We start from the raw sequence: 27,452 nt of genomic DNA, 5'->3' as shown, positions 1-27,452 counted from the left end.
TGTGTGTTTGGCACAACAGCTCAAGCACATCCCCCCATCACACAATTCTTGACAATCTTTAGATATATTTAGAACTTGATGTTCTTTTCTATTTGGGAAAGCTTCTCTAACTACCTCACACTAGCATAGGGACTCCTAGGATAGCTGCCTACCCACTAGCAAGAAGGACAGGGTCACAAGGACTACCCTCTAGCACAGGTCTTTAAGGCTTGACAATGTCCTAGCAGTAAGAGGTAGAGGACTACTCAAATCTCCCCCATATATACCTAACCACATACTCAAATCTCCCCCAAATATAACTAACCAAACCCTAGGACTTCATGCCTTGATAGCTAGTCTCCACAAACAAAAAGAAAATAACCACCACATACACATATAACAATATTAGCTTAAGAGAAAAACTTGAAAAGGCCACGATACCACCTGGAATGGCCACGAGAAGCTTCTCCACAGCAAAGGCTCCCTCCAGGCACTGCATCCAACCTATGTGATGCAACCACTAAAATAGAAAATCATTAAACATGTCTACACCAAACAGACATATAGCCCTCTTGGTCTAAAGAGATGTAACATTTCACAACCAATAGAACTGGCCCTATGGCCTAAAGAAATAAAACATTACAACTATCTTTCAACACAACATATTGCTTGAAACAATCCCTTGGTCCTAACATCGCTCTACTAAAGCGCAAAAGTGACCAAGGATAAGGCCTCTTAGGCCCTACACTAAGTGCATCAAGTTATTAGCTAATCGCCTTGCATAAATAGCAAGGAGTGTCTGACAAATATGACAATACACAGTCCTATGCATCCACAATAGAGTAGGAAGGTGCTCACTTGCTACCTGACTCATAACCCAAACTAACCATCGGCGGCCAAAATATGATATGTCAGCAAGAAGACACCAAAGTAGTCTAGGGCTAATGCTAGGAGGTAATTCTAAGGGCTCCCCTTGACCACAATTGAAAAATACATCTTCCACAAAAGCATAGTTAGCCAAGGAATCCGCAAAGCGATTCCATTGTCGAGGAACTAATTGACAAGTCACCATCTCAAAGATATGCAACACATCCAAGGTTGCACGATGGTACATCCGTGTAAGATGGGATCCTGCACACTATAGGTCCCATTTAGTTTCTTGATTACTAACTGCAAGTCATCTTTAACTAATAGTCGGCAAATACCACCACATTAGGCTACATTCTATCCCACGATCAAGGCCTTGTATTCTACCATATTATTCGTAAAAGAGGGTCCTAAATAGACTCCGATCTTCATGACAACCCTACATCGGGGATATTTATTGACCACACCAACGCTTGCGTGTTTGTTTAGCAGGCCCTCTGGAAGCTCCATCAAGATACAAAGTATGAACCCAGGCTTCATGGATAGGCCCCACCATAATAATCAGCTCACTCGTACTAATGATAATCAAAATCAAGCCGAGAGAGAGGATGTATAACAGGCACAATCCCTCCTTCTTCACTAATCTTGATAGGAATGCTAGTCAGAAGTCATTGACATGGTGGTAGTAGACCTTAATTTCGCACGTAAAGGATCCATCTTGCCACTCAATAGCGTGATACCCTTTGCTCCACTAGATCAGTCGACCTTGGTGGTAATGTTGCTCAAGGTATGGTTGCTCCAAATAGGGAATGATGCATCCCATGCACTCGTCTTGGTACCTGCTGCACGTTAAAGCTGAATCCTAAAGGACATGCATAGGCACCAAGCACAAAGTCAGCTCTTACACTTCGTAAGGCTTCAACTTATTAAAGTTAGCTTTAGTCTTAAACTCTACCCCTTGCAATCTACTAGAAGGGCCGTAGAGCCATTCTTTCCCAAACATATAATCTTGTATGGTCCATCCCATTTGGGTTCTAATTTTCTTATAAAGAGCTCCCTGCGAGCATCATAATACAACACTAATTGACCTTTTGCAAATTTGTACTTCTTAGCCCAAATATCATGAAGGGCTTTCATTCTCCTCTTCCCTACTTCTTAACGAATCTTATCAAGATGTGCCAAAGAAGTATACCGTTCCTGTAATGCTTCTTCCTTTCCCAATGAATGATTAAGGGAAAAATGCACAATGGGGAGCTGTATTTCTAATGACAAAACACACTCCTTCCCATATACTAGCTTGAATGGGGTGTGGCCTGTGGCTCTCTTGAATGTCGTGTTGTAAGCCCACATTGCCACATATAATTTCTTATCCCAATCAAGATTGCTTTCCAATACTATCCTAGATAAGATTCCCACTAGTTGTTTATTTGTACTCTCAATCTGACCGTTCGCTTGAGGATTATACGAGGTAGTCTTGTTGTGCTTAATATTCAAAGCTTCATTCATGGCCACTATAACCTTGTTCAAGAAGTGTGTCCCTCGATCAAACACAATCTCCTTCGGTGGACCGAAACGGCTAACAATTTGCTCCATAATGAAACTGGCAATCTCCTTAGCATTACTCTCTTCACCGTTGCTCAAGCTTTAAATCACTTTGGAAAGTAGTGTGTTGCTACAATAATATACCGCTTTTTCATAGTTGATGAAGGGTATATTGGTCCCAAAAAATCAATACCCCATTTTTCAAAGGGTAATATAACCAAAATGGGATTTAGAGGTCACCTACGATTTTCCCTCGCATCGTGTCTTTGATAGACATCACAATGCTTAACATAACTAAAAGCAACTTGGAAAATCAATGACCACCAATATCTAGCACGGATCTTTTTGGATAGTAAGCTGGCCAACAAAATGTTCCCCACATGCCAAATCATGGCCCTCCTCTAGAATAAACGGTACCTCATTGGGTACTACACAACAATGGTAGATATCATCTACTCCTCTCTGATACAAGACACCCGCTATAATCAAAAAGTGCAATGCTTGTTGCTTGATCTTTCTCTTCTCACACTTTGGTAAAGCAATCCCAAATCTTCCTGTAGATAAATAATGCATTATAGCCACATACCAGGAAGGGATGGAATCTGTATTAATTTTAAATAGACCTTCAATATCAGTTCCCTCAACCATAATTTCCTTTGGCTCCCCGAAATCCACAAGATATTCTACAATACCTTGGAGCTTTAGTGGCTTGCTCCTAATCTCGTAATCAAACTTCTGCAAAGTGATTAACCACTTTGCTAAATGGTTAGATGGTTGCAACTTATTTAGCAACAATCTGAGTCCTTCCGCCTTCATAAACAATACTACCTTCTCATAAAGAATATAATGCCTAAATTTCTTTGTCACAAAGACCATTCCAATGCACAATTTCTCCATGTATGTATAATTAAATTTTCTCCAATTTTCTACTAGCAAAGGCAATTGGATGATACCATTTCTCCTTCAAAATTTGATCTAAATAGGCAGTTGATACTATACATTGTGGCCTGAAAATATATAGAAAACTTCACCTCTTCTGGGTACTTTTAGGATTGGTGCTTTTGCTAATTCCTACTTCACATCCTCAAAGGATACTTGGCATGCTTCATTCCACTCAAACAAATAGTTAAAAGATAGAAGGTTCGTCAATGGCAATGCTCTTTCCGCTAGTGCATTGATAAATCTTCGATAATATCCCACTGTGATGAGAAATCTCTGCACCTCTTTTGGAGTATGTGGCAGGCTTGTAGAGACTATAACCTTTATCTTTTCTGGGTTAGTTGCAATACCAGCTGCACTAACCACATGGCGGAGCAATAACCCATAAGGCACTCCAAATACACACTTTCGAGGGTTAAGAGCAATGAAGAATTGTCTACAACGCTGTCGAAGGGTTTCGAAAGCAATGTCGCAACTGCAGAAGTCCTTGATAAATTTCAAAACAGTAATGATATGACCAAAAGCAAGGTTTCAGCTGAGCATAGAATTCATCCTTCAACATAGGAACCTTTAGTACAAATCTGGTTATCAACTACAGACAGAAATTTCAGCATTGTACTTTCAGCAGCATCAGCCAAAGGATGGATCTATGGATCCCCAGACTTAACCATAAATCCATAGGGAATTTGATTCCAAATGATGAGGTGAACACTATCTCAAGCAATAGTCAATGTTGCAGGCATGTCTTTCAGAGGTGGCTCCCTTCCAAGAACAAGAGGGTTGGTCACGGAATGATTTAGAACCATGTATTCATTTGCATTCTTTATAAGTTGACAAACTGACTTGTGGCAATGTTTGGCACATCTTTCTCTTCCATGTTAGTAATATCTACATATAAACAACAGTCGTAATCATGTGCAAGAACTATTGCATCACCTTCACAAACATATCACCAGCAGTTGCAACCTGATTTCTGAGGTAATGTAACTGTCCAGCAACAAGTAAACTGAATGGTCCAGGACCTGTGCAAATTCAGTCTTCTGTCATGAGTACAGCAAGGGAAGATACAAGAGGCTGGGGTGGAATCACTGCCCATCCATGAGAGACATATTTTCAGTCAGCAAAAGATTCCACTTTGGGCCTATCCAGGATAGCATCTTTCAAGAAGCAAAAACCCTTGCAGGTAGAGTAAAACTCTTCAACAAGAGATGAAGCCTTTTCCATTGTGATCAACCTGGCAAAACCTCTCATAGAGGGAGACAATTTCCCGTGGAGAGACTGTTATAAGCGACCACAGTGTTCTTGGACGACTTCAATGTCGTCTTGTGTGAACATAGAGGAAGCGTTCCCAATGCCTGTCTATGAAGCTAGCAAGAAACAAAAGACTGAAAGGCAGCCACTTCTTTCTCTCTCCCTGGATTGATCTGTTTCTCTATTTGAAGCCCAGTCTTCTTCCGAGACCTTGAGCATCTATTTGTTCTCGATGCTTCAGACGTATGACGACATGGCCGATACACAGTCAAAATCAGTGGATTTGTCTTCACCTGATGCTCCGAAATCTCTCTTCTCTTACGCAAATAGTCTAAATTTGGGCTCCAGTGTTCTTTTCCTTTTTTCACCCCAGGCGGAGTTTTTCTGGTTATCCCTGGATCGCTCTCCCCCCAAGCGGCCTATCTCCTGATTGTTATTGGCCGAGATTTTCCTTCTGAGCCGTAGCAGCCCCACAGAATTATGCTTCTGACTATGTAGTGTTAAGGACAGTTTGACACAATCTCCTAAAACATCCTTGTGGTTCTTTTAGTGTCGACAGCAGCTTTCCATGAGCTCAAATCTTCAGAAAAGATGGATTAATCGTTCATGGCGGATGGCGAGTGATTGTCTTTCCATGGAAGCTCGGAGCGGAAATTTTCTCTGCAGTCCACATAGACAGATGAATCGTTCGTTCGGGCAGGACGTTTGGGCCTCCCTATCCGTAGAGCTGATGACTTTAGCTATTCGTTTCTTCTTCTCAGCAATTATTTTCCTCTTCCTTTGCAAGGTAATGGGAGTGACCAGTCTCTGAATGTTTAGGAGCCTTGCTGCGCTTCTTACCAGTGGAAAAGGTTCCGTTTTTCCAAGAGCATCCCAGTGGATAGTGAGAAGATTCCATTACTTCTGTGTACCATCAATGATCAGGAGCGGCAGTCGCTGTAACAGAATCGATCCCCTCGTCGACTGAGAAAACAAAACTCCTATCCATCTCTGTTGAATTCCCCTCATAGAGCCCATGATTCTCTTATCGTGATGCTTTTTCTGACCCTAGGCCTTCCAGAATAGTGTTCTTTTTTTTTTCCCCCAAAAAAGGCTCTTTCGAAAATAGTTCTCTTTTGCTTTCTTCCCCAGCACCCCAGTTGATACAACCACTGGCAGCTCACACATTAAAAAAAAGACCTGAGAACTTGCCTTCTGTCACTCATCGGCGACCTTCAAACCTGTCATATGCTGTATCGTGTCTGCCAGTAAGTCAGCACCTGCTTTGGAATTCACGAACACCACTGCTGGGGCCTTTTGGACTTCACAAGCTCTAAGGATTCCTCAAAGCCCATCCTGCATGTCTTCATCAAGTATGCAACCATCACCGTTACACTTCTAGATCTCCCAGCAAAGCGATGTACCAAGACTGCACCACCACTTTGCCTGGCTTCATCTATGAAAGCAAAGCACTCATCAAAGTGCTCCTCCATGTTAATATCTGCACTATCAAGCACACTGATTTGCTTGTACTTGAAATCTGAAGGATAACGCGGCTCGATCGTGTTTGCAACTGTAAGAATGTGTCATTTCTAATCTTAGCAATTCCTCTTTATTGTAAGCTGCTCCAATCGATCCAACGTACAACCCTTCAATGATTTTGCAGTGCAGACTATCATCTCTCCTATATTTGGTTACCAGATAATCCTGCAAGATCCTCTCCATTCTATGTTTGTAAATGACCTCCATCATATCACTCAATATATATCATTTGTTGGCAAAGCATTCACATTCATTTCTTGTCACCACTATGGCCACCAACCATGAATCATTACTCAACTTGATTTGTTGATGTGAATGTATCTAAGGTATTTGTCCTGCAGCCTGCTATGGCAGAGATGGCTCCCCGTTTGATTCCGTGATGATGGCGGACTTTTCGTATGCCCGGATACAGTGAACCACTGCTTAACATAGACTGAAAGCATCCCTTCATGCTCACCACTATGCCTCCAAACTCCTCCCCACTATACTCATACGCAGAAAATAAATGTAAACACAACAACTAAGTATGTACAAAGTATCAAATCACACACATAACTTTTGGGTGGTTTTCACACCTCGAATGCGCAGCAATACGACAACGCTCAAATCATTTCCTCAAAATGATCAGTTTTCACTCACTTGTGGTGGCTACCCCCAGATCATCAATAAAGACTTTTAACTCCTCTAGGGAGATATCACCAAATGTCTTATCAGTTGTGCGTTGCCAAGACCTAGGCCCATTGAATAGACCAAAGGCCATCACATGATACGCAAAGGTACTGAAGCTAGTAATAAATGCCATTTTTAATTTGTCTTCTTTCACAATATCCATCTGGTTACATCCAGCAAAGCAATCCAAAAACCAATAGATTTCCCTACTTGCTATAACTGATCCAAAATTTGATCAATGAATGGCAACATGTAATAATCCTTGACCATATGCTCATTAAGCTCTCTAAAATCTATTCAAAGCCAAATCTAATTGTTCTTCTTCCTAATAACAACTGGTGAACACCATTCCATGTGTTGAACCAAAAATATCATGCCAGTATTTTGTAGCTTTTTCAATTCTTCAAATAGCCCATCCCTTAATTCAAAAGGCATACACCTTACTTTCTGTTGCACGAGGCGGCTACCTTGCTTCAAAGGAATCGTATAAATAGCTAGGATGGGAGGAATGTCTCTAAGCTCATTATAACTCTAAGCAAAAATATCACGAAATTCTTGAATCAAGGACACATATCCTTCCTTTCTTCTAAACTGAGCATGGAACCTAATTTAATTAGTTGTGAATCATTCATCGTATCAAGATCAAGCTCAATTACATCTGCATCCCTTATCCTCTCCTGCTCTATTGGCTCATTCAAAGTCACTTGGTAGATATCCTCTGTATGGACCCCTCATTGGATTTGTCACTTGATGCCATCTCACTAGCAAATGGAGCATCTAGCATATCAAACTCTAACTAAGATAAAGGAACTCTCTCATTCTAAGGAGATTCAGGATAGGCATCTACTACTACATGTCTAGCACCTCGACCAAAGATCAATCACCCAATGGGTATATCAATCTAATAGTCTGCTTGTAAGATCCATGGCCTGCCTAGCAATACTTGATTGCTAAGTTGCCCTACAAACCTAATGATCCTAAAGTCTAGAATGCATTCTACATTGGCAACGGTCGCATGGAATTTAGTAATACAACCTTTAGGTTGTCTTAAACTGTCATCATCCATTTGGAGGATTGTGGAGGCATCTTTTTTTATTTCTAATCCTAGTCTCTCCATCAATTCCAAACTCATGATGTTTATTGAGGATCCTGTGTCCACAATAGCATGGTCCACTAATATTCCATCAACATGTGCTGCAACCCTCACACAATGCTTTTTAGCATGCTCAAATCAATCATCTCCTATTTGCGCTATTCCCAAGGGCTCAACGATATACCCAGTGTGTAGAATCTTCTTGAATTCCTTGCGCACTCCTGAAGACAACTTAATCAACTGTAGGAGATTTACATCTGGTTTAACTTTGTAAGAGAACTTACTAAATCGAATTCACGATAGCTAGCAAGAGCTCACTTTTCTCGCCATACCATTCTCTCCTTGGTCTTTGAACCGGCTTTGGTTATTCTTTCTTGGCTTTTGCCTTCTTCTTTGGCAACTTCTTATCCTTATTGGGGTCTGCTTTACCATCTATGGCCTTGAGAGGTCCACCTTCCATATTGGGATTAAGGACTTGCATCCCCTTATCATCTTACTAGGTGTTTCCCTCAACAAGTTTTGCCTTGGCTTTGTCAACTTCTTTGGCCTTTTGAACTGTCGTAATAACTCCTAGATTAGAAGCTTCAGTTCCATTGACACAAATAGCTTTTATAAGGCTAACTTCAGTGCCACTAGGTAGCTCCTCTACCATGGCTTTCCGAATTTCCCTCTTTGTAATATTTGTTTCAGTCATTCATCTTGCTAGAGATTATTTCCTTACGCTCAGTGATTAACTAGACCTAGCTATCTACTTCCTTGCTAGAGAGAGCTAATCTTACTCCAACAGGTACAAGTTAAATGGCCGGACTTCCCACATATGTCACATTTAACATTTGGATAATTCCTAGGGAAATTTTGGCCACCACACCAGTTACAACTAAATCTTGAGGGGCCACCCTCTTTAGGGTGTCAACTCCCTATCAAATTCTGCTACTTTTTAAGGAAATTAACATCAACAACTTTTTGTCTATATTGTTCGCTAATCATATCAGTATAGTGCTTTATCATATTCTTAACTTTGCTAAGGACATTCGAGGCACTTGACTCATAGATGTGATCGTCTACCTATCATTCTATTGGCCTAACCACTTGATTATGGATTGGCTGTTGATTCCCTGGAACAATGGTAGGATTTATCATTGGGCTTCCAACAGTCGGTGAAGCCATTTGGCTAGTCACAGGCATGATCACACTAGGAGGAGTTGGCAACATAGGCACATTTGGGAATATTCTTTCTCTCCCATTAGGAGGACTCATGGGCATCCCTTGACCTTCTTTCATCAGCACTAAAGTATTTCCAAACCCTGAACTCAGATTCCAATTTGACCTAGAGGCATAAGATGCTTGTAATCGCAATTCTACCTCCTCTGCTCATGTACTAGCCATATCAATGTCCACAAGAGCAACATTGCTTAACTACACTTGAATGCTAAACTCTAGCCCATTCAAAAAGTATTGTAGCTAAGCACCAGCTATAGGAATATAGGTTTGCAATTTTTGAAATACCTCCTTCAGTTTCTTGGCATACCCACGTCAAGTGGTGGAGAAAGTGATTAGGATGGCAGAAGGCTTGGGGAGTGGTGGAGTGCAAAAAGAGAGACACATCCAACATTGTGGGGGACAAAGGCACATGACTACTAGGAAGACAAGGTCATGGAGGTACCCACGACTATCAAAGGGTATGAATCACAACCAAGATGGAGGCAGAGAATCTAGGATGGGAACGTAAATACATGGATGTCATTTTGCAACACCCTAACCTACAAAAGAAACAACCTAGTGTACATGCCATTTCCAAGAAGGGTAGGGGTGGACTTTAACCTCGGCATCCATGGTTGCTACGACTTCCCTAAAATCTACAAACAGACTCCATGGTGTTTATAAATGGAATTTATAGCAAGGAACTCTACAAGGCCTTAGCAAGCAACTCAAGCTTGTAGAGAGATGTACTAGCTAGGGTCTTTAAAGAAGCCATACAAGTGGATGACTAACATAAGGAGAGAAGTTCCAGGAGCTTAATTGAGATAATGCTAATTCTAGATCCTTAGAGAAAGCCATGACATCTAGCGAACAGTCAGTCCTAAGCACCTAAGACAAAGGGAAAAGCATTGACTAGAGCCAAGAGCTAGCAGAGATGAAGTTGGAGCTAGCTAGGCTACAATAAGAGGTGGTGAGGAGATCTACATGCCCACATGTCCAATGCGTGCATTGTGGCAGAAACCACCTTCCAACAGAATGTAAGGACCCTCAGTCCCGACCTTGCGCCAATTTGTGGTAGCTTTGGCCATGATGTTATGCATTGCAGACTACCAAGAAGACTTCCATATGCCCTACCATACAACCATCCATCCTTTGGGAATAGGCCACCAAAATTCTTCAGAAGGAGAGCCTCGTTAGCTCTTCTAGCACCTAACAATGCAAAATCATTCATCCCTAGAATGGAGATTAATCCCATAGGCATACCTAGGCCACCTAGACCTTTCATAATCCACACACCGAGTGATGTTCCAATCCACTATGTGGAGGAGCTGAATGATGAGAAAGCATACATGAACTTACATCTCCTACTTTGAATAGGGCAGTCATATTCTCATGGACTATCGACCAGTGTCGGTGAGGGCATTAGGCAAAGGTAGGGGTAGAGACCTAGGAGGGCAGAGCCATCGCAAGTTAGACTTGTGGTCACCCAGGGCATATTTCTTTGCATTGCCCCAAGAGGAGCAAGCCAATCAAGAGAAGGCTAACCTTAGATGCCCAGAGTATGGAATCACCCACCTATTTGACTGCCAAACTACCCTCTAGTTTGGCAATTATGCCATCAGTACCATTGGGGCTGTTCAGAGTTGAAACACTTGACAAAGAGGCTACGCCCACGTCGTTGTATATTATGACCCGCATATCATTGCCAAGGCCTAGTAGCCTAGATGCAACCTCAATATGAAAAAGGAGGCATAAGCAAAGGAGAAAGAGAACTAGAGTAGGTGTTCTCATGATTCAACTACCCCATTGGACTAGCTAGTGACCAAGGCGCACACACTTCATCAATGAAGTGATTGCCCACCTCATGTCTACCTTCTTGATCATTCATAGGAAATATTCACCCTACTACCCTTAAGCAAATAGTGAGGCTAAATCTACAAATAAGATCTTAGTGAACTTCCTGACCAAGCTAGCCTCTACTTCACGCACTGACTGGGACAACAAGCTGATGGCAGCCTTATGGGCCTATCAAACAGCCTATAAACTGATTGTGGGACATACACCTATGGTACTGACGCCATTCTACCAATGGAATTCTTTGTCCCTAGCCTAAGAATAGCCATCCAAGAGAGATGGGATGAAAAGGAGGCATGGACAAAACACCTAGTTGAGCTAGAATGCCTATCAAAGACTCGACTTCTTGCTACACATGCACTAATTTGCAAAGAGACACGACGTAAGAGCTAGTTTGACAAGCATGTCAAGCAATGAGACTTTGACCAAGGAGACCTAGTATTGTTGTACTCAGTGAAAGGCCATAAACAAAAGATGAAGTTTAGGGGATTAGGGCCTTTTAGAGGCCGCACCATCAACCAAATTGGCAATGTAGAGCTCAAGACCCTAGAAGGAGAGGGCATAGGCTTTTTCAATGATAGCCACATAAAGAAGTACTATCCACCCATGCATCCACTATACAAGTCCGTGATGCTAGAGGTGTTGAAAACATGGATCTAGAGCATGGCATCTATGGAGGTTGGAAAATGAATACTAGGCTCATAGTGACATGGGCAATGACCAAACCAAATGTTACACAAGTGAATTAGGTTCAAGATGGAAGCTTAGACTCATAAACACAATCTTGTGTAAGAGTCTGATAATGACAATGACACTAACCGAAAGTACAAAGCAACATGATATTGCACTACTCATCTTGAAAGTGATTGTCAAGTACAATGCTTTATAGTAGTTGGGTTGTTCCACTCTCCTCACTGTGCATATGGGATTCAGGACATCTCTTCTTGGAGCATGCATCATTTTTCATTTCTCAACACCCCCCTCAAATGATGAGTTCCTATACTTGTTGGCTTTGGTCCCCCCTACATGATGACATTGCTCGAGAGACTACCTCATAGGCAAACTAGTCAAGTTACATCTTGAAACATTACATCTTTGGCAAGGGTTTTGTTGTATAAAGAAAATCCACTAAGGAAAATAAAATCCATTATGGGAAAATGTAAGATCCACTATGGGAAAGTTAATTTCTTCAAAAAAATCATTCTGAGTTGTTGTTGATGGCGGAAGCATCTTCTTCTTCTTCTCTTTCATTCATGAACTGATTCTGGTGGTTACCATTCTACACTTATTGTACTCTTTTATGGTGGAGACATTCACTGACTATATGGCTAGTCTTACTAAAATAATGACATGTCATGCGATCTTTGTTGTCGGAGTTGAATCCTCAGCCTCGGCCTTATGCTCCAATAGCTCCTTTGGTGTATAAGAGATTTTCCCTAGATGATGGAACACCATCTTTTACATTCTTGTTCTTCTGTTTATTCTCTTCATCAAGAAGAGAGTGCTCAATATCTTTCTGTAACAAATTAGGTACATTGCTAAGAGTAGAGACAAGATTTTCATAAGAATACTGGTTTACACTAGCAAGGAGTACAACAATGGCTTCATCTTCATCTATTGTTTTTTTCAAAGTGGCAAGTTGAGTCTTTAGAATTTTGAATTTGTTAATATGCATAGTCACTGAAGTGTTGTTTTTTATGTCAAGCTTATAGAACTGCATTAACAACTTGACCTTAGAGTTTTTGGCTTGACTTCCAAAGATCCTATCAAGCTTATCCCAATCCTTTTTAGCATCTTTGATGCCAAAGATATGGTGCGATACATCATCAGATAGTCCACATGCAATGCTGCATAGAGCCTTGTTGTTCATCTTTTTCCACTCCTTTGTCTTGATCTCGTCTTCTTCAACAAATGCGTCTTCATCATCTTCCTTCTTGCTATATGCATCATCCTTAAACAGGTCGCACAAGTCCTGAATCTGCATAAGGTGGTACATGGTCTTCTCCTTCTAGGCATGAAAGCCTTCTCCATTGAACTTGACTATTTGTTCAAGTTCTATTGTATGGATCAAATAATACTAGAAAGTGAGTTGCCCAAGAACACAAGTAGATTAGTGTCAAATAACACTAATTGAGTATCAATAGATACTATGCTTGAATATTTGAAGATCTTTATGTTGAGCTTGATGTTGCTAGTGATTTCTCCCCTTCTTTCTGATTTGATGGAAAAGAACTTGCTGAAAATTGAGTGAACCACCAAATCAAAATTGCAGGAACTTCCTTCAGCTAAGAGAGGTGTGAAAATGAAGTGAAAAGAAAGCTCGAGGTGAAATGGGTATGGAGTCTTAGTCTTCTCTTGAATCTTTGTGGATGACTTCTAAGCTTACTCAGGCACTTCCAAATTTGTTGTGAGCTGCTCCAGAGCTCCAGAGAGTGTAGCTCAGTGATTAAAATCATTGTTGATGATAATAGTAAGAGAAAGTCAAGCTTTCAGTTTCCTGGCTATGGCTACCAACAGACAGACAACTAGAATTTTTATCTGTGTGAGTAGCAAAGGAAGAATTTTGGGAAACCCTCTTGGGTGAGGTTAGCCCACTTGGGAGGCTACCAAATCCCTATGGTGGCAGCAAGGATTGCACCATGTGCAGGGAGAACAATAGTACAAACCAAAAATGGTGCAGAACAAGCAGTGATCTCCAATTTTTGTAATGCTAGTGAATAGAGTAGCCAATGTCGATGTGCCAAGTAGTTGCGTCCTAAGCAAGAGAACAAGTCTCTAGAAGAGAGCTAGCTAAGATAAGCTCTGGTTGAGGAGATCCAAGAGCTGAAACAGAGGTGGGTGCATGCTTGCTATGGCAGACACAAGGTCAAGATGAGGGTGAAGTTGAAAATGGAATCATGAGATGTGGACAGAGATGAAGAGAGACTAGAGAAGCAGTGTATGGAGCTGTGCCATGCTCAGATGAGCTCTGATGCCATGTTAAAAACATGGATCTAGAGCATAGAAACTATGGAGGTTGGAAAATAAAAACTAGGTTCATCATGACATGGACAATGACTAGACCAAATGTTACACAAGTAAATTAGGTTTCAAGATGGAAGCATGGACTCATAAACACAAACTTTTATAAGAGACTGATAATGACAATGACATTAACTAAAAGTACAAAGCATCATGATATTGTATTACTCATCTTGAAAGTGATAGTCAAGTACAATGCTTTATAGTAGTTCGGTTGTTCCACTGTCCTCACTGTGCATATGGGATTCAGGACATCTCTTCATGGAGCATACATCATTTATCATTTCTCAACAAGAGGCCCCCCTGAACGTACAAGTTACTACAATTACAAAGATTGAGAACGAAGATGAGGAAGCAGTAGCACTCGCTTAGCTACGCATAATGGTCATGCCCAACAAATGCATACTTCAACACGTTGATTGATGAGGGGGCCAATTTTAATATCTTAACTCACGATCATTGGACTCTCATTGGTTGACCACAACAACAACCCATGAACACTAAACTCAACCCATTTGGGGGTCAATCATACACGCTTTTGGTGCAAAGTTGTAGTCTCTATCAAGTCTGAGAGCATACCCATGGTCTTTTATGTATTGACAAACACAAAGGATGCTAGTGAGGAATCATTGCTAAGATGTGCATTTAAGAAGCACACACATTGCAATGTCAATTACGAGTCACAGTGCATTCACCTTGCTATCAACAATGTGTGCATAGTGATAGCCTTCAGCAAGGGCAGCACGGTGTCGTGATGTTATGAGGACACAGTAGTGTGAAAAAGTATGGAATGCATCATCATCCAACTTCTTTATTGATCTAGAGAGTCAATGTGATCTGAGTCATTAGTACTAGTGTGAGGCATGGATTATCCAAAAATACTAGATTTTTGGATAATTTTAGCTTATTTTTTATATCATTTATTTTAAGAATCCAAAAATTTTAGAAAAAGCTTCTAGATTACGATGGCATGTAAAAAGCTAGTTACTTTTTCAGCCAATTATGGAATTTTCACAAGAGGGACAGATTGACAAAATGGCGTGCGTCGCGATCACTATGAACAGGCTGAAAACTGTAGATTAAACTGAAAAAAGGAGTGATCTGGGAGATCCGTGATTAGGTATCTTGGGGTTTTACCCCCCTTTTGGAGCCAATAGAGCCATCAGATTTGGGTTCCGAGCAGCAAAGAAGGAGCTGTAATTTTTATGCACATTTTGTTCTACGAAGAAGCTCCAGGGGATCTAATGCCTGGAGATTGCTTCTGAGTAGTGCAAAGATTCCAGGCTCTTTCAATACATATTGATTCAATTCATTGTGATTTGTCTTTGTAGTGTTTACCACTTGGGTATTCTCTATCTTCTCTTTCATCTCCTATCTCTACTTCCTTTTACTTCTGATCCCCAGTGGATTCAACCTTTTGACAAAAACCCCTCCAACATTGGTTAACCTAACGTGAAAGGTCATCAAAAGAAGGAAAGACAATATGGGAGAATCTTTGAATACATTCTCCAGTGATGTTTTGCAACAGTTGGTTCAAAATATGAATATGCTTATACAGGTACAACAACAACAACAGGTGATGCAAGCTTCAGCTCAAACAGAAAGTGTTGTGATGAATGCTTTGCAAGCAGTTGAGCGTGAGGTGAATTTATTCAATGGCAGGAATGTATCTGCATATGTATATACCTATGCTCAGAAGATGGAATTCTTTGGGGTGGCTCAATCTGCATGGAGCCGGTATTTTGTATGTGTTACTATTCATGAACTGAAAGCACGGATTACTGAATTATACTTGCAGAATGCTGACTGGGTAGCCTTAAAGAAGACACTCAGGGAAGAATTTTACATTGAAGACACCAGTTTGATTAGGCGCAAGACTTTTCAAGAGTGGGTTTTACAACCCAATAAGGGTCTTGTGGCTATGGAATTGTAAAGAGAATTTGAAAGTTGATTTGAGCAGTTGGATCTTGCAAAACAGCAAGCTCTTGCAAGTCAAAAAATTGAACTGTTTCTATGGGCAGCTGATCCTGAGCTTCAAGAGAAGCTTGATGATTTGTTGGAGGATCAGAATACAGAGATAGGTTTGAAAACATAGTGGAGATATGTCAAGGAAGCTATTACTGCACTTGTGAAGAAGCATAGAAGAAGAGAAAGATTGCATGTCTCTAGCTTGCCCACTGTTACAAGCAAGACAGTTGATGTATCCAGTAAGCCACCTACTTCTGTGGCTAATCCTATGGATGTACCTATTATTGTTCCCTCTGTTACGGAAGATGTTACGGAAGATGTCTTAGATGAATTGGTCAAAGTCATGCGAGATCTTCAATTGAAGGTTGCAAAATTGGACGAAAAAGGACAAGAGGAAAGGGGATGGGTAGCAACCCCTAAGCCTAAAAAGAGATGTACGTGGTGTGACAGTTTGTAACACGAGAGAAAGGATTGTGCTGCCTATCAGGAGGCCTTGGTACGACAGCTTATCTTTTGGAAAGATGGCAAGATTAATGCACAAGAAACGGGATTGCCTCTTGCTTTGAATTTTGGAAAGGGAGGTATGGAGAAGTTGTTGGAAGAGTTGGCTGTCCGAAATGCTTATGCGACAGTACATGCTTCTACTTTTGGTCTACAGTTGGATAGAATGCATGGCCAAGTGATGGTTGGTCCAAAGGCTGAAATATAGACACATGCTTTACATGCAGCTGAAAAGAGAAAGGTCACTGATAGTGAATGTCTCATGCAGGGCAAGACATTCATGGCATAACTGGTTGGGAATCACCGGTAGATGCATATTCAGTGTATGCATATTTAGCAAAGGTACAAATCACGGATGTACTTGTGGAAGAAAAACGAAAAAAAGATGAAGATATTGCAGGGACATCTAAAATAATGATAAAAAGAAGTGTGGATCAGCCTAGAGCTGCAAATCAGCCACCTCCCAAGCATGTTATAGAAGAGGTCAGTCAGGAGCAAAAATATGATAACAAACAAGAGGGCAAAAAGAAGGGCAAGCAGCCAGGACATAAGTTGCAATTTGACATTGAGACAGTCATAGATCTTAAGAAGGTTCTTGAAGAACGGATCTTAAACAGTTGGGTGGAATTTACCTTAGAAGAGGTGCTTGGCATTGCCAAGCAAGAATTTCATGATGAGATCATTGACATAATTAAAAGGAAGCGTCAGGTTCTTGGTGATACCACTAGTGCATTGCTGCAATTTGAAGACGAAACTGGTTTGTTGGGTATTCGGGCTGAATATGAGCATGAAGTACAAGATTTTCTATGCAGGATGCTACTAATCAATGGACACCATGTAGAAAAGAGAAGAAAGTGGCTGAAAGTGCATTGTCTTGTAGCAATATGCATGGTGGAGTAAGGCAAATGCAACAATATGGAGAAGAGACTCTAGGATTTATTCATCGAAGTCACTACACAAGAAATCATTGGGCTAGAGCTACCACTAAAACGGTAGTGAAAATAGGGAAACGTGAAACTCCTTGTGTTGCTTTACTTGACCATGGGTCTGAGATAAATGTCATTGAGTGGGGGTTGTATGAAAATGGTGCATGGCCTGTAGACACTAATCATGGTTGGTGAATGAGGGCTGCAAATAATTCTTCAGGGGAGCTCTATATTGCATGTCCTAATGTAAAAGTAAAAATTGGTGATGTACAGGAAGAGCAACACTTCTTTGTGGAAGATAATTCCTCATATGCAGTGATTTTGGGACAGACCTATATTACATGTGTGCATATAGAAACAAAGGTGCTTGATGATGGTTCTGCTTATGCAAGAGTTAGAAGCAAGGATGGGAGAAAAGCAATCCAATTTCTTATTGTTTGTGTTAATCATCCTAGAAATCGGGATACGCTTCGAGTCTCCTTTGGTTCCAAATGCAAGGGAATTCAAAGACCTGGATTTTCATTAAGCACTGTTGAAATGAAGCATGTATTTACTATTGGTAATTCTCAGCTTATAGCAAATAGTTCATGTTGGTTTAAGCCTATGGAAGCTCTGTGTAGGGCTGAATGCATGTCTATGAAATGGGATACTAAGAAACTGAGAGCATTGGGGTTGTTAGCTAAAAATGATGGCATTTTAGGCATCTTTTATGGGCTGAATATTACTGACACTATGGCTGAAATTTCAGCAACTATACATGCAAAAAATGAGGCTGAAAATAGAGTGTTGTTAGTATGCTCTTTGGATATGCATGATGTTATAGCATTGTTTACTCAAGAAGAAGGATTACAATGGGCTGAAGCACTTGTGGAGACAAAGGATAAGACAGTTGACAAAAAGTGAAACCAATTGCTTTGCCACTTCCACCAGAGAGTGAGGGTATGTATGAAAAAGTGTCGAGGCAGCCAAGCTTAGGAGATCCTAAAGATATAGGTCATCAGTTTACATCTGAAACATTACAGGAATTGAAAGTTGGTGCAGAAGGGTTTCTTTTGCCTACTGAGAGAGACTATTTTATGCGGATGTTGGCTAGACATGGGAAGGCATTTGCGTTTTAGCCAAGTTAAATATGTTGTGTGGATCCAAATGTTGTCTCTCCTATGGTCATATTTACTGTGCCACATGTACCATGGAACTTGAGGCCTATTCCAGTGCCTAAATCTTACTTGCCACAGTTGATGGATTTGCTAAATGAAAGATTCACATGAAGATCTTGGAGCCTTCTTCAGTTGATGGAGTTGCACGCGATGCCTCTAGATTGACGTCTACTACACCGAATCGGCCAACGCCTTCCAGATAGGTGCAAGACACTATAAGGAAATGCCAGACATGCCTGGAACCACTATGGTGCTCGAATCGAACGGCACTCCAAGGATCTGTGCCCCTATTTCCCTCTTTTAGCCTGTTATACAGCAACAGGGGACCCTACTGTTTGTTTCCTTTTTTTCTTCTTTTTCTTTGTTTTTTCCTACCCTAAATGCATCCAAATCACAAAATAAATACCTATACTACTCCATTCCACAGCATAAATCACAGAAAGAAAAAAACCTACTTGCCAAGGAGATCGAATACCATCTTCAACCCCCTCGCTTCCTACCTATCTACCTCAAGCACCGGTTCGGGGGAAACCCCTTACTTTGATGCTCGATTCCAAGCGCGCAAGCGCTCAAGGCTTGAATCCGTTGGTCCCGACAACGGAACCAAAATGTGGGAGCTTTCACTCAACCGCCAAGACCCACGGACCGCTTATTGATTCAAGCGTTCCAAGCCGAGCACTAATGGCTACCTCTCACATAGCCGACGCGCCATCCATATCTACGGGTGTAGTGAGCTTACCTCCGTGCCGTTCGAGTTACCTCCTCTCCCACGCACTCCGGTAGCTCCACGATCCAAGTGCAAGCTTCAAGCAAGCTCCATCCTCAAGCTCCACACTCCAAGCTCCATTGCCGCGAGCAAGACAAGAGAAGAGAATAGAAGAGAAGAAGAGAGGAGAAGATGGAGAGCTTCTCCTCCTCGGTCCCTCACCCTCACACACTCACTCCCTCACACTCTCACACTCCCTCTCTCAAGCACAAGCTCAAGCAAGCAAGAACAAGAAGAAGAAGAAGAAGAGGAGAGCTACTTTTGGCCATACACAAGAATGAGCTTCTCATTCACTTTTCAACTTTATATACAAAACCCTAAATCCCTTTTGGGCGGTCATCCCCTTTTTCCCTTTTTACATGGCCGGCCATAGCCTAGGCCCTTTTTCCCATTATCCTTCTATCTTCCTAGCTTCCTTTCCACCGCCCGTCTTCATTTACAAATTGCACGGGTGAGAGCCCGGCGCTCTTTTACAAGATTTCAGGGTGCACCTTTTCATTTTAAAATGCGCCTTTCCCCTTTTGCCTTTGCCTTGGACTTTTAAGGTTGCCCTTGCGCTTTTGGCTTTTCCTCCTTTTCTTTCTTCAGTCGGGCTTCCTTTTTTCCGCCTTTGCCCTGCGCCTTTTCCACTTCCTTTTGCTTTCTTTGTGTTGGGGTTAACACAAGATATCAGAATTACAAGGTCTCCATCGATGGGAATGAACAAGATACAAGACAGTACTAGACAATATCTCATACTACGAGATTACAAGGTGACAAGACAATAGGAGTATAATGGAAGACAAGACAAGACTAGATGCCACGACTAGTCAAGAACTAGAACTAGAATGTGAAGTTACTTACTTGGAGGTCTTGACTCATTGAGCTCCCAAGACTGGCATCGGCAAGACTGAGGAGCTCGATTATTTCAAGGGTCGCCTCCATTGTACTCAATAGGGCTAGAAAGTGGTTTTGCTAAACTATTATGGGAGCATTAGATTGTGCTCAAGAGACTAGACTAGATGCAAGATTTGTTAGAAGAATTTTGATTACAAGATAATCCCAAGTAGAGGCATAAGGTGCATTGATAACTTAATAAGATATGGAAAGTTTCACAACTCGAGACCGCAGGTATAGACAACATGACTCGATAGGATATGAAGGATCCCACAACCTGGGACTGTAGGTATGGATACAAGATATTAGAATTTCAAGATCTCCCTAAATGGGGATGAACAAGATACAATACAAGATCTCATACTACAATATTACAAGGTGACAAGACAACAGGAGTATAATGGAAGACAAGACAAGACTAAATACTATTACTAGATAAGAACTGAAACTAGAACTCAAAATTACTTGCTTGGAGGTTTTGACTCCTTGAGCTCCCAAGACTAGCATTGGCAAGACTAAGGAGCTCTATGGCGAGCCCCTCCTTTTATATGTATTGGAGGGCGGCTAAAGATCTTCTAGAATGTTCCATGATGACATCATCGATGATGTAGGTGAAAACTTGCATATCTTATAGAAGGTTTATGATGACATGGCAAGGATGGATTCATATGGGCTCGAGGATGTCCTATTAAAGGTGCGTTCCCATGGGATGTGGATTCATATGACATGAGCAAGAATTAATATGTACACTTAATCATAGTATGTCCATGATACATAGTCTTGAAAACTTGATTTTATTTTAGACAACAAACATATGTTTACGAGCACATGGTGCAATAAGAAGAAACCCTAGCACCTCGTTGTCACTTTACTTCCCCCATTTGTGTTGGTTGAGCATAGCTCTTAGTGACATGTTAGGTGTCATATAAATGGCTGGTAACTTGCAAAGTGACCACCACTCATGAACATTGATTTTAGTCACTTGTCAAGTGGCATATATATGGTTAGTAAATTACACTATGCAATGCACATCTACTATTGGACAATGTGTGTTGACTATTTATGGTTCAGATTTATGGACATACTATGGACATACTATGATTAAGTGTACATATTAATGGACATACTATGGACATACATGAGCAAGAATTAATATGTACACTTAATCATAGTATGTACACTTAATTTATGGCTCCGTACCGGTTTGGATCAGTGATCGGGAAAAACTTTTTTCCCATCCAATGGAAAAAAGGAATAGGCTTAACTCGGTTTTTGGGAGGGAAATTGTCGGCTTTATAACTAAAATGCCTTTAAAATAAAATGTTGATTTTCATCAAGACGAACTTTAATTGCAATTAGTTTTTTGAGAATCTAGCATATGGGAAAAATACACTACAGGACGGTTTTCTATGAACATTGGTTTGGATAAAAACCTTGCACTTGTCTTTGTCTTTTTGCAATCGCTAGCCATTTTTTTTGGGGGGGGGGGGGTTTGACGAATGTGCAAATATATATATATATATATATATAAACATAATTTAAGCTTAAATTTATTATGAAATTGATAGATTGCATTGCCTTGTGTTTTGGAATAATGGTAGCTCCTCAGACTAGGTCCATTTTCGTGCATCAGGGTTCATCATTTTACAATTTAAGTGTTAGTATTTGCCCCCAATATTTCTAAGAGGTGTTGATTAATATTACCAACACATTTGGGTCAATTGTTGTGCACGTCGATCACCTGTCGAATATGACAAGGTGAACCTCAAGTAATTTTTGACACCCCACATGTATAGCAAAGACAAGTAGCTCCACTGGAGATCAAGTTAATCCAACTTGGAGTCAAAGCCTCTACTCTTTTAGGTTCGTTCTTGCCCATGCCTAAAACACTAGAGTGAGAGTAGGGTAAGGGGCCCACTAAGTTTACAACCCCCAATGACGGTATAGGTAACCCCCCTAAAAAACTTGCACTCTCTCAACTTCCACAAATTTAATTGGTTGGAAATTTGAAAACTAAAATCTACTTTTTTAATGTATTTCAATCTATGTTTCTATCCTCTTTTAGTCCCTAAATGTCACCCAAAAATTTTAGGAAGTCTCTCCTTGCAAATGACCATGATTCAAGCCAATAGGAGTTTTTGAGCATCTCTATGTATGAAAAAGTAGAATCGTCTCACATGTTTGTGGACATGGTGGTCTCATTGCATTTCCAATGACAATAAATTTTGATGTCACTCTAATGGCCCTTTTACCCTAAGCCCATCCTCACTCATTTAATGGTCATTGTACCCCCAATCTTTGTGGAGTCACAACAATTTTGAAGAGACATGTTCTCACACAATAACATAATTTGGCTTATCACATATAAGGATAGTTATAATCCAAGAGTGCACTTAATGTCCATGACATATACAAAGAAGGTTTGATAATTGAGCTCATAGATATCTTGGATTAGACCCACACCAATCATCCATGTTTTTCATCAACTCTCTCAAAGCACCACATTCATGGGAGGGAGGAATCCACTTGGACAAGACATTTAGAGATGTGGACAATTGATTTCTACACCAACCAATCTTCACACATGCTACCTTTTGACCTTGGATGTTGTCTCATAAAATCCTTCAAGGTCCTCATAAAATACTTAAGAATATCCATTAAGCATGCACTATGCTACGTATAGACATCTTATCCACCAAATGGGTTATGAGATGTAGATGGAGTGCGTGAATGGTTCATGGTGAAAAGGTCTCCTCCACCAAACAAGGCATCTCAATTGCCATGATTCTATTGGCTTCAATATCACAAAGATAGACAAACTTTGAGCCTTGGAAAAGCATAAAGGACAAGAGAGTTGAATCACTATTAGGACAACATAGAAGTCATTTATTTTTTCCTTGGTCAATGTAGTGCCTTAATGCCTTATGCAAGTACAACTTGACTTTTTTGGTATTACTTTTTTTGCATTTATATAACGACTTAAGGTGGATAATTATGGATAACACTTCATGCATTTGTCCTTTTCTTTATTCCTTCATGATCTAATGGCCCATGAATGATATAGACTCTAAGTTTTCTCTATGTTATCCACTTGTTATATTTGATTTCCACACATGTAAAGTTTCAAACCTTGAAGAAAAATTTTGGGACCCAAAAAATACAAGGGAATCATCCATATATTGGCATTGCCAAATTTGTCCACTTCTAGGGGTGGATAAGCTTGGGAAATCCATGTCTAGTAAAGATCGAAGGTGCACATCAAATCCTAACATTGATCCAACTGTAGGAATTGACTCTCTCTCTCTCTCTCTCTCTCTCTCTCTCTCTCTCAAATTTCATTTCTAATATTCCTACTAACGAATGACCATTCATGTGGGTATTGAGTTCAAAATCTCTAGGTCAACATGCATCTAACTGATTAAATACCTCTCTCCCTCTCTCTCTCTCTCTCTCTAACCACAAAAGTCTTCTTTCTATATTGTTTAATAGATTATGATCAAAATTAGGAATTGATCATAAGATGTGTGAGTTATTATGCATTCAATCTACCAACTACCTAGTAAGTGACCGCACACACACACACACACACACACACACACACACACACACACACACACATTTCTATATCATATGGAAGTGCCTAAAGAGTTGGGATCTAACACATGGACTTTTTCACATGATTATATCCACACCTATCTAACTTCTTGTTGGCATGAACTCAATACTTAGGAGCAAAAAACATAATATGGATAGCTATAGTATCCATAACACAATATTAGTGAGTTTGGGAATCTCCCAATTCCCATTTTTTGAATACTAAAAAGTTGGCACCCGGATAACATACCCATAAGTTTCTCAAAACCATATGATGTGACCTATCATTAGAAAGCGCTTGAAAAATAGAATCTATTGAGCTATAGAGCACTCGATTTGGAGTTATCGTGCTCAAGTTATAGAAAATCCAAATATTTGGCCACGTGTCCCAAACTTATGGGAAACTCCTATATTCCCCAATATGGTATTCCATAGTAGGAGGCTTAGTTCACACCAAAACAAATTGTGTTATAATGAAAAGAATGCATGCATACATGAGATCCACAAATATCTACCTTCTTGCTACTACTAAGTCAACATCTAAGAGTTGTAACCACAACATGCGTAGTTAAAGTGCTCATGGTACTTAGAAATGATTAGTTTTTTTATCAAAGAGAAACTCTCCTTAATTTCTATGTAGGCATCTTATTTACAATCATTTCATAAAAGGTAAGTGTTCATACATTTATGCATTTAATTTACTGATTAAAAATTTACTCTAAAAGTTATATGCTCAAAAACATGTTTACAATATCTAGCAAGTCATATTCTACTTTAGACATTAAAACGTAGCATATAAGGCATTCACTAAAATGTTGTAAATACGACAATTTAAACTCAAATTCACCTTGAGGTTTTGTATTTACCATGAGATGAGACACACACCAAAAAACAAATGTGCTATGGTTGAAACTGATGATTGAGGAAGCATAAGAGTTTACCCCATATATTGCTTAGTCCTCAAAGTTAAAGAATTTCAAAGTATAAACCAAGTGTATGGTGAATGTTCATGTTCCATTGTGATAAAGTCTATGATCTAGTCACAATCATGTGCATTCTCAACCAAAGGCTTTCTATCTCAAATTGCACACATAATAATAGCAATCACTATGTTGCATTTAGTTGATGGTTGACATCCTGGTTGACATAGCACCTAACATGATGACACTAAAGCGATGTGAATTTGGTAATGGTAGTAAGAGGGAAAAAATGTTGCCTTTTTTGTGCCTTTGATGCTAAAGTTGAAGAGATGGGTGGCAATACACCTCAAAATAGCATTGAACAACAAATGGCAAATGGCACTTTAATAAACACTATTGACCATTCAAGACATGTCCACATTAACACCATATTGGGGAATATGGGAATTTCCCATAAGTTTGGGACACATGGTCAAATCTTTGGATTTGTCATAAATTGAACACTAAGCTCTTTTAATAATATGCCACATCATATGATTTTGAGAAACTTATGGGCATGTTATTCGAGTGCCACCTTTTTAGTATTCAAAAAATGAGAATTGGGAGATTTCCAAACTTACTAATATTGTGTTCATTGGTGTTTGCATCAAAATAACTAATTATTATGTGCTCGTTCTCATTGAGTTCTCCACCCCATATACTCCCCTTGATTTCATGTTTGAGTTATGGAGAATGAAATAAGGGAAGGGAGAATTGGCTCTTCTTAGTTTAGCTCTACAATGAGCATGCATGTAGATGCTCAAATTGTGCAACAAGGATAGCTTGGAGCTATGGTGTATTGAGGGGGACTAATGGTAGTGAGAATGAAGTAACTCAACTCCCACTTATGTTGAGAATGGGGGGAAGTAGATTTTGTCAAAACCCTCACAACATCTACTAAAGGGCTTGTGAGGAACATAGGTTTACTAGGGGAAGTAAAGATGTAACAAATAAATGATCGGTATATGTTGTCAACAAAAGTAAGCAACCAATCTCCAAAATCTAGCATACATTCTTAAGAACTTGCTTTTATTATAGCCAACACATAGATACTTTGCTATCCCCATTAGTGTTGGTTGAACATGGCTCCTTGTCACTTTTTAGGTGTAGTATAAATATTGGTTAGTAATTCACAAGTGACCCCCACTAGTGTTTGCTTAACTTTCCTCTTAGTCACTTGTGAAGTACTATATAGATGGTTAGCAAATCACATTGTGAGATGCACATCATGTAAGATGTGCACTAACAATTGGACAACATGCACATCATGTAACAATCGGACAACATGCACACCATGTAACTATTGTGCATGTAACTATTTTGACAGTGCATGTTAATTATTGGACTCATTGATGATTTTGACTAGGCTACTTCTCATTTCTTCTTATTTTTGAGAAAACATGAAATTTGAAAGATATCTAGAAGGGATGTATCCATGTACCCATCCACACATGTACATACCCACACGCTTAAAACACTTTGGGATACAATCCACTTGGCTCTAGAGGCATTTAGAGGTTTTGATGGGGCTATGCTTGTTCTACGTAGTTTTGTGATGCGAACACGTGAGGAGGTTTATGTGGTAAGAGAAAATTAAACTCTTATAAGAGATCGAGATAACTTTACAATACGATGGCAAGCACTCTTAAGAGATTGACCTGCAAACATTTGCATCACATAATTTGAGAGAGAGAGAGAGAGAGAGAGAGAGAGAGAGAGAACTCACACCAAGGATGGACCTTTCCTGCTTTAGCGAGAAAGCCAATGCTGAGTGTGGCAGCGCTGCCGATCCAGAGGATGGCACAAGGGAGGCCAAGCTTGCGGCTGAGGCTGCGCATCCAATAGAGACTGGAATCAGCGACGACGAATGAGATCTTGGGAACACATCTGGACGTTGGAGGTAGCCGCTGGGCGCGGCAGCTGTCGAGGACCATGCGCTCGATTAGCGCTGCGTGACGGCTCAGGCCGGAGATGATCTTGGTGATGTCCCACAGAGACATGCCAGGATGCGGTGCAGGGACCCCGGCAGCGTCTGGGATGGAGCGAAAGAGGACGCGGGTCTTGCAAGCCAGGCTGCTGTCCCTTACCACAGCGCCCATGGCGGACTCCGCGGTGACAAAGGTGATGGTGCACGCAGCGTGCTGCGTAAGCAGGCGAGAGGCCAAATTCAACATGGGATTTATGTGCCCCTGTACCGGCATCGCCACCATCAAGACGTGAAATGGCTTGCTTTCATGATCATCCGCCATGCTCACTGGGATTAGCGTTCTGGCAGACCACAGTCCGCGAGCGAGCGAGAGAGAGAGAGAGAGAGAGAGAGAGAGAGAGAGAGAGGTCAGCCTTCAGGAAGCTCGTAGACGGTAGGTCTCGTGTCTCTATGGACGCTCCAGACGTATTTTTAGGAAGGACAGATGGATATTGAGTCTTGTTCATTTTCGTTGACGGAGAAATAGTGACGCGATAACTCCGCTCTCCGGGCCCATCTTTTCATTAGAAGACCGAGTAAGCGTTAGGATTTGCCACGCAACCTACCTTTCATGGAACACTTTCTTTTGGGCCTTGCCATTACCACTAGCATAGCAAATTTCAACCTTGCCAATCTATTGACAATCATCATAAAATTATGCTGACTATAGATATAAACATATAACCAAAGCCACTGCACATTTACGATTGAAAGCGCTAAGCTTATGTCTTATACTGACGTTTGTACTACTTTATGCGATACTGTGATATGAAGTAAATAACATGACACACACATCTAATGCA

The 27,452-nt window shown here is 40.6% G+C and overlaps 1 protein-coding gene across 1 annotated transcript; it reads right to left on the bottom strand.

Moving 5' to 3' along the window:
* Positions 1 to 389: 389 nt before the first annotated feature.
* LOC148039924 (UDP-glycosyltransferase 87A2-like) lies at positions 390 to 27,061 on the bottom strand. Its single transcript, XM_087662601.1, has 2 exons — positions 26,410 to 27,061; positions 390 to 499 (listed from the first exon to the last, which is right to left on the bottom strand). Exons 1-2 carry the CDS (start codon positions 26,930 to 26,932, stop codon positions 390 to 392), a joined length of 633 nt encoding a protein of 210 aa, XP_087518727.1. The 5' UTR covers positions 26,933 to 27,061.
* Positions 27,062 to 27,452: the final 391 nt, after the last annotated feature.

Source organism: Lygodium microphyllum, chromosome 2 (assembly GCF_053477565.2).
Source record: "Lygodium microphyllum isolate KBCC chromosome 2, Lygodium_microphyllum_v1.1.10, whole genome shotgun sequence".
In the NCBI taxonomy this organism is placed as follows: domain Eukaryota; kingdom Viridiplantae; phylum Streptophyta; class Polypodiopsida; order Schizaeales; family Lygodiaceae; genus Lygodium; species Lygodium microphyllum.
This window is presented reverse-complemented; position numbering and strand designations above follow the sequence as displayed.